At 39.0% G+C, this 11,170-nt stretch overlaps 1 protein-coding gene across 3 annotated transcripts; it reads right to left on the reverse strand.

Moving 5' to 3' along the window:
• Nucleotides 1–5,152: 5,152 nt before the first annotated feature.
• Nucleotides 5,153–11,114, reverse strand: TPRKB (TP53RK binding protein). Of its 3 annotated transcripts, none has more exons than XM_024756272.1 (5): nt 10,970–11,114; nt 8,741–8,900; nt 7,711–7,833; nt 6,189–6,365; nt 5,153–5,278 (listed from the first exon to the last, which is right to left on the reverse strand). In XM_024756272.1, exons 2-5 carry the CDS (start codon nt 8,879–8,881, stop codon nt 5,192–5,194), a joined length of 528 nt encoding a protein of 175 aa, XP_024612040.1. In that variant the 5' UTR covers nt 8,882–8,900; nt 10,970–11,114; the 3' UTR covers nt 5,153–5,191. The 3 variants fall into 3 exon arrangements, with proteins under 3 accessions (XP_024612040.1, XP_024612039.1, XP_024612041.1); XM_024756271.1 differs by lacking the exon at nt 10,970–11,114 and adding an exon at nt 10,699–10,951; XM_024756273.1 differs by lacking the exon at nt 10,970–11,114 and adding an exon at nt 10,303–10,524.
• Between the last annotated feature and the right edge of the window lie 56 nt (nt 11,115–11,170).

An 11,170-nucleotide genomic window follows, 5' to 3' on the forward strand; every position in this document is an offset into this window, starting at 1 on the left:
TTCCTTTTTATGGCTGAGTAATATTCCATTGTATATATGTACCACATCTTCTTTATCCATTCGTCTGTCGATGGGCATTTAGGTTGCTCCATGCCCTGGCCATTGTAAATAGTGCTGCAATGAACATTGGGGTGCATGTGTCTTTTTGAATTATGGTTTTCTCTGGGTATGTGCCCAGTAGTGGGATTGCTGGATCATATGATAATTCTATTTTTAGTTTTTTAAGGAATCTCCATACTGTTCTCCATAGTGGCTGTATCAATCTACATTCCCACCAACAGTGCAAGAGGGTCCCCTTTTCTCCACACCCTCTCCAGCATTTGTTGTTTGTAGATTTTCTGATGATGCCCATTCTAACTGGTGTGAGGTGATACCTCATTGTAGTTTTGCATTTTTCTAACAGTTAGTGATGTTGAGCAGCTGTTCATGTGCTTCTTGCCCATCTGTATGTCTTCTTTGGAGAAATGTCTATTTAGGTCTTCTGCCCATTTTTGGATTGGGTCGTTTGTTTTTTTAATACTGAGCTGCATAAGCTGTTATATATTTTGGAGATTAATCCTTTGTCTGATGATTCATTTGCAAATATTTTCTCCCATTCTGAGGGTTGTCTTTTCGTCTTGTTTATGGTTTCCTTTGCTGTGCAAAAGCTTTTAAGTTTCATTAGGTCCCATTTGTTTATTTTTGTTTTTATTTCCATTACTCTGGGAGGTGGATCAAAAAAGATCTTGCTGTGATTTATGTCAAAGAGTGTTCTTCCTATGTTTTCCTCTAAGAGTTTTATAGTGTCCAGTCTTAAATTTAGGTCTGGAATCCATTTTGAGTTTATTTTTGTGTATGGTGTTAGGAAGTGTCCTAATTTCGTTCTTTTACACGTAGCTGTCCAGTTTTCCCAGCACCACTTATTAAAGAGACTGTCTTTGCTCCATTGTATATCCTTTCCTCCTTTGTCATAGATTAGCTGACCGTAGGTGCGTGGGTTTATCTGTGGGCTTTCTATCTTGTTCCATTGATCTGTGTTTCTGTTTTTGTGGCAGTACCAAATTGTCTGATTACTGTAGCTTTGTAGTATAGTTTGAAGTCAGGTAGTCTGATTCCTCCCGCTCCATTTTTTCCCCCAAGACTGCTTTAGCTATTCGGGGTCTTTTGTGTCTCCATACAAATTTTAAGATTTTTTTGTTCTAGTTCCATAAAAAATGCCACTGGTAATTTGATAGGGATTGCATTGAATCTGTATATTGCTTTGGGTAGTATAGTCATTTTCACAATATTGATTCTTCCAATCCAAGAACATGGTATATCTCTCCATCTGTTGGTGTTATCTTTAATTTCTTTCATCAGTGTCTTATAGTTTTCTGCATACAGGTCTTTTGTCTCCCTAGGTAGGTTTATACCTAGGTATTTTATTCATTTTGTTGCAGTGGTAAATGGAAGTGTTTCCTTAATTTGTTTTTCAGATTTTTCATTAGTGGATAGCTATTTAAAAAATCTTTTTTTATTGAGGTAGAGTTGATTTACAACGTTGTGCCGATCACTGCTGCACAGCAAAGTGACGTAAAATCTTTTGGCTTAAAGTGTGTCCTTATCATTTTCAAATCTCCACCTCCCTTTATGCTATTTTAACCTAATTTAAAATGACTTGTCTTTTGGAATGAACAGACTAGGTAGGTTTTAATGAATGATGTAACTTTTTTGTTTGTTTCCATATTACACAACTGATCACATCACTGTGCTATTTTATAGTTGACTCTATAAGCACTACTTTTGTGAGGTTTTTGTGGGTTTCTGGTTTGTGTTCTGTCAGATCTTGACATCAAGATCAGTGATTTTTCAGCCTCTGGATAGTCATATAATCTCATTATACCATGATTTAATTACACAGACTGTTTTAACTGTGGGTGAAATTATTATGATTTTCATTATTATACCAAAAATCTGACAAAGAGTAATTTTCCTATAGCAGTTAGGTTGGGTTCTGTTCCCCTACTGGAGTCATAAAAGACCTTCTAGTCCAACTAGACACTTTGGACTTGCATTGTGTTCAAGTTTTCTTTTTTTATTTTTAATTTATTTATTTTTTAATTTATGGCTGCGTTGATGGGTGAAATTATTATGATTTTCATTATTATACCAAAAATCTGACAAAGAGTAATTTTCCTATAGCAGTTAGGTTGGGTTCTGTTCCCCTACTGGAGTCATAAAAGACCTTCTAGTCCAACTAGACACTTTGGACTTGCATTGTGTTCAAGTTTTCTTTTTTTATTTTTAATTTATTTATTTTTTAATTTATGGCTGCGTTGCGTCTTCATCGCTGTGCGCAGGCTTTCTCTAGTTGTGGTGAGCGGGGGCTACTCTTAGGTATTCATTCTCTGACTCCCTGCTGAATTGCAGGTTCATATCAGCTTTTCTTCTGCTCAGGTATCCTTCTCTGTGCAGCCCTATCTCTGAGTAGATCCTGACCGAGGCTCCCTTCTGTTCCCCTTTGTGTCTTGGGGTGGTAAGTGCTTCCTTAGGTACATGTCTTAGGATGCTGTTCCACCCTTGCTGCTTTCCTTGGGCTGTGCCCACAGTTTGGAAAAAATACACCTTTTATTCAGTTCTTTTTGATTATTCAGCTTGTGTCCTGCAGAGGACCATGGCAGATACCCTTAAGCAGCCTTCAATCCAAGTTTAGGAATTCGTTTATAGTCAAATCCTCATTATGTATTTATTATTCTGGGTTAAGTGACTAGGTGCTAGGTCTTGAGGATATAAACCCATGTAAGTATGGCAGATGCAATGCTAACTCTCAACGGAACCATGGCCTATGAGAGAGCACAGAAATTAAATCAGTGATTGCAAAATAGTATAATGAGTGTATGACAGGTGATGGAAGGGTCCATGGGGTCCTTGCCCTGTCTCAGGAGTGGGACCTCCCTGAGGGATTGTAATAGATTAGACTGCAATCTGAAGAATGGGCAGACACTGATTAGGTGAAGGGGGACGCAGATGTGATAGGACTGGGCATGGCGGAGCGTACGTTGGAAAAAGGGAACACGTGTGTGGGGACCTAATGTGGAGAGTGCGGCTAGTTGGAGATGGGTAAACATTCAGTGCAGCTAAGATGGGAGAGGAAGTGAAAACTTCCTGAAACACATCTAGGGTACTCGTCAAAGAATGTCAACATCACTTAAAAAAAAAAAAAGAAAGAAAGAAAGAAAGATTGTTCTATGGGACTTCCCTGGTGGTCCAGTGGTTAAGACTTTTCCTTCCAATGCAAGGGGTGCAGATCTGATCCCTGGTCGGGGAGCTAAGATCCCACATGCCTTGTGGCCAAAAAACCAAAACATAAAACACAAGCAATACTGTAACAAATTCAATAAAGACCTTCAAAATGGTCCTCATCAGGACTTCCCTGGTGGCACAGTGGTTAAGACTCTGTGCTCCCAATGCAGGGGGCCCAGGTTTGATCCCTGGTCAGGGAACTAGATCCCACAGGCATGCTGCAACTAAGGAGCCTGCGTGCCACAACTAAGGAGCCCACCAGCTGCAACTAAGACCCGGCACAACCAAATTAAATGAATATTTAAAAAAATAAAAATACTTATGAATAAATATTTATAAAAAATGGTCCACATCAAAAAAAATCTTAAAAAAAAAGATTGCTTTAGATTAAAGGAGACTAAGAGACATAACAACTAAACACAATGTAGGGTCAAGTGCCATGAGGTCTGCAATTGACTTTCAAATATTTCAGAAAAGCAAACAAACGTAGCAAAATGTTAACAAATAGTGAAATCACATGAAAGTCACATGGATGGTCATTGTATTATTTTCAGTTGTTTTGTAGGTTTGAAACCTTTTGAAATAGAGTTCAGACACTAAATTTGCTTCCTTGAAGGTGGTAAAATCTCTTAGGGTTGTAGAGAGGACTATATGAGGCAGTGCAGATAAAGAGCTTAGCACAGAACATGCAAGAAACGCTAACGATGTGCTTTGGTACCTTATTATTTATGACCACAATGGAAATATATGTTTGTCCCCTAAGGATTTCTACCTCTCCATTCTCTATCATGGTGCAGGATCTCACTCCCCCAACCCCTTTTGATGTTGGCATGGCCATGTGACTGGACAGTGAAACATGAGATAAGCGATATCTGTCACTTCCACATGGGAGCTTTAAGAGCCACAATGTAACTCACAGCATAACTTCCAGCTGTGCAGTGACCCACAGAGCACACGCTGACATAAAGCCTTTGGCTGACTGGATTCCTGAGTCACTGCAATGAGTCTTCCTACTGACTCACAGTGGCTATGTGGAGTGAGCAAGACAATCTTTTGTCGTATGAAACCAATGAGCTTTAGGGACCCTAAATTACAGCCTAATCTAACCTAGGAGTCCAGAAACTACTGCCCTCTGGTCAAATCTTGCCCATCACTTATTTTTGTAAGTAAAGTTTTACTGGGATACAGCTGCGTGTATCATTTATATACTGTCTGTGGATGCTTCATCACTACAACAGCAAGAGCTGAGTAGGTGCAACAGACACCATATGGCCTGTAGAACCAAAAATACGTACTACCTTGTCCTTAACAGAAAAGTTTGCTGACCCCTAGCCTACTCTATCTTGACTGACACAATCATATTTTAAGACAAAATAGAAAAAAAAAAAAACAAAAAACCAAAGCATTTATAAAACATGACTTTTAGCTTTAAACCCCGGGCAAGTTATTACTTCTACAACCTTTTAGTTGCCTTTGTGTAAAATGAGAGTATTAACAGTATCTACCTCATATGATGCTGTGATAATTAAATGAATTCTTGCATGTAAAAACTTGGAACCAGGAGGCTTGGAACAGCAATGCTGGAGTAGCCAGAAGGAAGTGCAGGAATATGAGCTGAGGGATATAAAGTCATGAAAACAAGAACTCAGTACACTGTAGACACCCAATAAATGTTAGCAACTATTCCACTTACATAAAAATAAAATATATTTGAACAGAAACAGAAGACTAGAAGGCAGTAACAAATAACAGTAACCATGGTTATCTTTTAAAATATTAAGAGATAGGATCAGGAATGGTTTTATTTTTTTTCCTTTGTTACCATTCCGTGCTTTAAATTTTTCTACAACAAACATAATAGATTTTATAATCCGGAAAAAATAATGAATGGTTTTTATAATTGCTGAAAAGGTTTAATATTTCTGTCATTTCACAAAACATCTTTTGTTGACATCCTACAAATGATACCATCCAATAATGTCCCAATGCTTTCTTCTTGTGAAGATAGTTTATATATCTGTAAAAATAAAAGACAGATTATGACATGCTGACATATTCATGTACTACTAATTTTCATTACACGAGCATGTATATGTGAATTAATTTATTACGCAATTATTGGGATAATGGTGTAAAATCACAATGTGATTAAAGTATGGAAAATAGATGACAATTCACCACTTACATCAAAAGTTTCAATTGCAGTTATGGTGATAACTCTCTAAACATAGAAATACATTTGTACCAGTTTTAAAAGCATACATCTAGACATTAACTTCATACTACATTGTGTAAGATATAGATATTTAAATGTACTGTGTAAGGTATAGATATTTAAAATTATCTATTCTTTTAAAAAGAATGCATTGGGCTTCCCTGGTGGCACAGTGGTTAAGAATCCGCCTGCCAATGCAGGAGACACGGGTTCGAGCCCTGGCCCGGGAAGATCCCACATGCTGCTAAGCAAATAAGCCCGTGAGCCACAACTACTAAAGCCTGTGCTCTAGAGCCCACGAGCCACAACTACTGAGCCCGTGTGCCACAACTACTGAAGCCCGCGTGCCTAGAGCCCGTGCTCGGCAACAAGAGAAGCCACCACAATGAGAAGCCTGCGCACTGCAACGAAGAGTAGCCCCCGCTTGCCGCAACTAGAGAAAGCCCGTGCGCAGCAATGAAGACCCAACGTAGCCACAAATAAATAAATAAAATTATATATATAAAAAAAGAATGCATCAACTAAGTTTTTAATTATGTTACATAAACCTGCATTTCCAATTCTTTGCATCTATAATTATTTTTAAAGTAACTTTTAATTATATTAACCTTTCTTAAAAGTTAAAAATATATATAGAAGCATTGGTGTTCAGTAAGCAAACAGTATTATTCCACATCTATCACGCTCTTTCTAAAAATACAGGCTTACAAACCTTTTTGACTTCCGTAATATTTGTTATTTCAGGGAGATTTTTGAGAGAAACTTGATGACCTTCTACCTGAGATATTAGGTATTCTTGATTTATTTGTTTTTCTCCCTCTTCAACATAAGCAATCAGAACTGAAGTGTCATTTGCCGAGATACCAAATTTTTTCAAGGCCTCTGAAATCTAAGGGGGAAAAAAAAGACAATAAAACCAGTAGTTTCAACATCTGAAATCTCTCCCCATTTGTGCTCTTTCCTGGTCAGATTCTTATTTTTCATATCCTAATGGTTTTCTCTGTCTACAGTTTTTCAACAATCCCTTCCTAATATCTACCAGCTCTGCCTCTTGAGTACTCCCTGCTCAAAGCTGCACTTCATTCCCATAGAGTCAAGCCTGGACTTGGCATGGCGCACAAACACCCACTCCCCCTGGACCTAAGTGACTCTCTAGCCATGCACTCCTGCCCTCTAGCCAGTCGGGACTGTTTGGGGCTCTCGTCATTTCATACTTTTTTGCCTGGGCTCACACTTTGCCCTCTGCCTGGAGTGCCCTCATCTTTCAAGGTCCAGTTCAAATGTCACTCCCCTTGCACTTTCCTCCTTACAGAATGAATTGCTTCTTTGTTCCCACAGATTTGCATTATTATTCCCATTATATCAATTATCTTAGGGCATTTGGACTTTGTCTTGTTCATCTGCCTTCCTCAGAAACACATTTGTTTCTTCTGCCCCTACAGCTGGAACAGACACAAGCTCAACAGATGTTTATGAATTGTACAGTCTCCTGAGTTATTTCAGTGATCTCAAAGAAACAACAGTAACCCAGTAATTTTCCCCCAGGTACTGGGGAATTCTATCACCACACATTTTATAAACTTTTCAAACATCTGTATTTTAAACTATGCCATGGGTTTCCTAACTTTTCTCTTGATGTCAGCACTTGATTGTGTTGTTAATAGTAGTAGTAATACTAAAACTTTGTCAGCAAAATTACATTTTTTTTTCAAATGTGCCCCTGGTAGAATATTTTAAACTCAACAACTTTGATTTCTATCAGTATCTCAAACCACAAACTCTTCCTATGCACTGGGTGTGTGAGCATGTGTTAAAGGGCTGTTCTAGGTCCCAGGCAGACTTCTGGTGTATGGAAAAGACATGGGTTCTATCCTCAAAGAGTTTATGGGGAGAACGAAAGATACATATGATAACACACAAATATCCATGCCTAATTTTTATCATTAGATTTAAATATCACTTAGAGTGATCTTCCTGACTCTATATGGTCAGGAAGGACAAATAAAACTATCCTCACTTAATTTAGCTAAACTTTAGTTTACTCATATGTGAAGTGACTCCAAAGCTTATTTGTCTAGTAAGAGGCAATACTAAACCTCAACTCTCTGTCCAGCATTCTTTCTTCACTATTATTTTTGTTTGTTAGTAACAACAGGCTCCAACCCAACAATAAGTACAAAGGCTACCATGACAAGGTCAAAAGATATAAAGTAAGTAAATTCCATATTAATTACATTGTTATTTGGGGAAAGATTGAAAATAATTTCAGTAGATAGAGTTCTTGTCTTCATTTTCCCCAGTTTGTAGAGGTGAACTGCTTTGTTTGCTGCCACAAGTATCTGAAATGGATCGACAATCTACCAAAGAGAACAAAAAGAATTACATACAGAGAATCTGGAGTACTCTGAAGACGTATGCCCTATATCATGGTAACTCCAGTGTCAGGCTGTTTTACTTCATCACAATTCCTACGGACTACATTTTCAAAATTTTCAAAATCTCAAGGGCCTATGGTGTTTAGAAAATCACAGAGTTTTACAGCTGCAAGCAACTTAGGTAAATAGTAAAAAGTTTTAAAACAACACTTATTGAGGGCTATTATTATGGGAAAGGCCATATTCTCAACATTTTACCTTCATTTTCTATACTTCTCAAAACGACCCTATGATATATGTATCATTATTCACATGTAATAGATGAGGAAACCAAGGCAAAGGATGAGTTGGAATTCCAGTTCTGTCACTTACCACCGAGGGAACCTGGGCAAATTCCTTAGTGTTTTATCTGTAGAAGCAGATAATCACCATACTTACTTCACAGGGTTGTTATGAAGATTAAGTGAGTTAGCGGTATATGTAAAGAACTTAGAACAATGCCAGGAACCAAATTAGCACTATATAAAGGTTGGCTATCACTTGCTCAAAATCATAATAAATGGCATATCTGGGATTTAAGTCCTGCTGATTCTACCACTATGCAATGTCTCCTTTACAGAGATTTTCTAGTTCAGAAGAGAAGATGGAGATCCGGGCATCTGCCATCACATCAGAGCTAGACCACCTTTCACATCTCCAAGGGCAGGCCCTGGCACTTCGGCTTCTATTCACCGTTAAATTCAAGGCTGGCCAAATCTGATTCCACTCTACAGCTTGGACAAGAACTTTTTACCTGAAGATAACAGTTTTAGGCTAACCTATAACGTCATGAAAAATCATCATATTCTTAAACTCCCCATATAGTTCACTCATTCCCACGAGTACTTACCACTGTAGGATTTATTAATGAGCCATCAATGGCACCTTCCATGGCCTTTTTCCTCAAGTCTCCAGCATTTTCTACATCTTTAAATAACAGAAGGGTCACCCTGTATTCGGGAAATAGGTCCAGCTGATGTGTTAACTGCATTTCATCGATAAGCAAGATTCTGTTGCACAAGACCAAAAGACCAAAAGTTAACAACGGTAAGTCACTAACAAACAAATATCCTTACTAACAATTAAATATATTAAAGTAACTTGAATAATGAGATGTAGAACTGTTAAACTAGAAAAATCCACCCCAAAACATTTGGCATTCTCATGAGACACTGTCTTCCTAACCCTGCTGAGCTGTTTCTAGCTTCCTTTACCATTCTTGGGAAAGGATCAAGGTTGACACCTGGCCCCCCCTGGCTGTGCAGATAAGGCAGGCTCTAACTTGGTCTTTTTAGCTTTCTGATCTCACCATTTGTTTATATTTTAGCAGAACCTAGACACAAATATAAAGAAAATAATCTTATAGAAGAAAGTATGACACAACTCAAAGATACTCATTTCACACATGGGAATTTAGCCACAAGGGTACAACTCTTAAATAATAATACTGACCCTTTATAGATGTAAATTTAACAAGGACATAAAATACAAATAACTGGAAAGACATAATCTATCCTTGAAATGGAAAAACTAAGCACTGCAAAAATCTGATCTTTAAAACAATTTCAATTAAAGTCCCAATGAGATATTTGGGTGAGGCAATTTTATAGGTTCATTTTATCCTTTTACCTAGGTTCCATTGCTAACATTTTTCTTAAGGAATAAATTGGCAATCTGAAGATTTATGTAATAAGATGTCCTTCTCATCATCCTAAGAGTAAAAAGTTGAAAACCTACCTAACTAGTAACAGGGGATTGGTTTTTACAAAACAACCACTAAAAACTAGTCTTGAAGAGTAGTTAAGGATGTGTAAATATAGCAATAAATAACATTAAGTACTTCACATCTGATTGGAAAACAAAACACAAAATGTGACATAAATTGTGGGGTTTTTTAAAAGGTACACAAAAAGAAAAAATATTGAAAGAAAAATACAACAAAAAGTTATCCTTGACTTGCTGGAATTACATCTGATCTTTCCTGTTACAATCAGGAAAGAATAAAATTTGTGAATAATGTCCTAGCACACAGCAATTCAACCTTTATTATCATGATAACGTCCAATGGAAAAAAAATAGATACAGGCAGAATGTATACCCAATTATACAAAAGGATGCACTCAGAAAGCAAAAACATAAAGGAAGCACACCAAAGTACGGCCATCTTGGATAGCAGAATTGCAGGTAATTTTTACTGTTTTCTATAAAAAATATTTTTGTGTGTATGTTCTGAATTTTCTGCAGTGTGCACACAAAATATAATGAGTACATATAACCAGGGAGGAAAAAAATTTTTGTGGTTTTTTTTTTTACGCTAGGGGAAAAAGGCCCCCTAGCAAACGTCAAATTGGTTTGTTTTGTTTTATATAATTCACTCAGGTCAGAAACTTCGAATCATCGTTGGATACTAACCTCTCACTCAAATCCCATATCTAGTACAAAAGTCTTGTCAATTTTTAATTATCATCTCGACAGCTCCAATTCTCTCCTATACCCACTGCCACCACCGTAGGCCACCATCTACATCTCATCTACATCTGTGACCTCCTAGAAGTGGTCGCCTCACCATTCCTGCCCTCCTATCATCCAACCTCCACCCACGGGCGTTCCAAACTCTATGATCTGAACCCTTCCTCCCTCTTCGGCTTCCTAGCGCACCCCTCCCCTGATCGCGCTCATTCCGCCACCGCTGCACTTGACTTCTCAGCTTCAATTCACCAAGATCCCGCCCCCACGCGCCCTCTAGGACAGGCGGTTCCCCTGATGCAATCCTCCCTCCCTTCAACTCGCCGGTAAGAGCCCATTTACCAGCGCGCCCAGAACCCAGGACTAGCTCCCTATTCTGCGAGCTCCTCGGTCACAACTTTGATGAGCCGCGGCCTTATCAGGATGATGTATCGTCAGCTGATACATCAGGGAGAGACTAAGGAGATCATTGCCGGGCTGCATCCTAGGGCCGGGCCTCGGGAGGCGCTCGATAAACGAGGAAGCCGAGGATCACACCCGTTGTCTAGAAAATGGGTGCCGGGACTGCGTCTTCCGTTCCCGCCCGGCCAGCTCTTGCTCGGCGAGGACTCACCGTCGCGTCCCTGTTCGTCTCGTAAGATCTTCCCCACGGAAACAAAGCCCTGAACTTCCGGAAGATCGCCCTCAGCTGCGCCCCTTCTCCGCCCTCCCGGCACACCCTTCTTCCCCGGCCTGAATCGCATCAGCGGACGCGAAGGAGAGCCGGGGCTCCGTCCACCACTTCCGGCGAGGGAGGAGGCGAGGCTGCGCCGGC

The sequence above is a fragment of the Neophocaena asiaeorientalis genome, unplaced genomic scaffold (assembly GCF_003031525.2).
Source record: "Neophocaena asiaeorientalis asiaeorientalis breed wild unplaced genomic scaffold, Neophocaena_asiaeorientalis_V1.1 scaffold69, whole genome shotgun sequence".
Classification (NCBI taxonomy): domain Eukaryota; kingdom Metazoa; phylum Chordata; class Mammalia; order Artiodactyla; family Phocoenidae; genus Neophocaena; species Neophocaena asiaeorientalis.

Bases quoted from the DNA above. Each gene is read 5' to 3' on its own strand.
- TPRKB (XM_024756272.1), bottom strand. From the start codon at position 8,881: ATGCAGTTAACACATCAGCTGGACCTATTTCCCGAATACAGGGTGACC. The intron at 7,834-8,740 runs GTAAGTACTCGT...TCTCTTTGGTAG, and splicing joins CATTAATAAATCCTACAGTG to ATTGTCGATCCATTTCAGAT. The intron at 5,279-6,188 runs GTTTGTAAGCCT...TTATTTTTACAG, and splicing joins ATATTACGGAAGTCAAAAAG to ATATATAAACTATCTTCACA.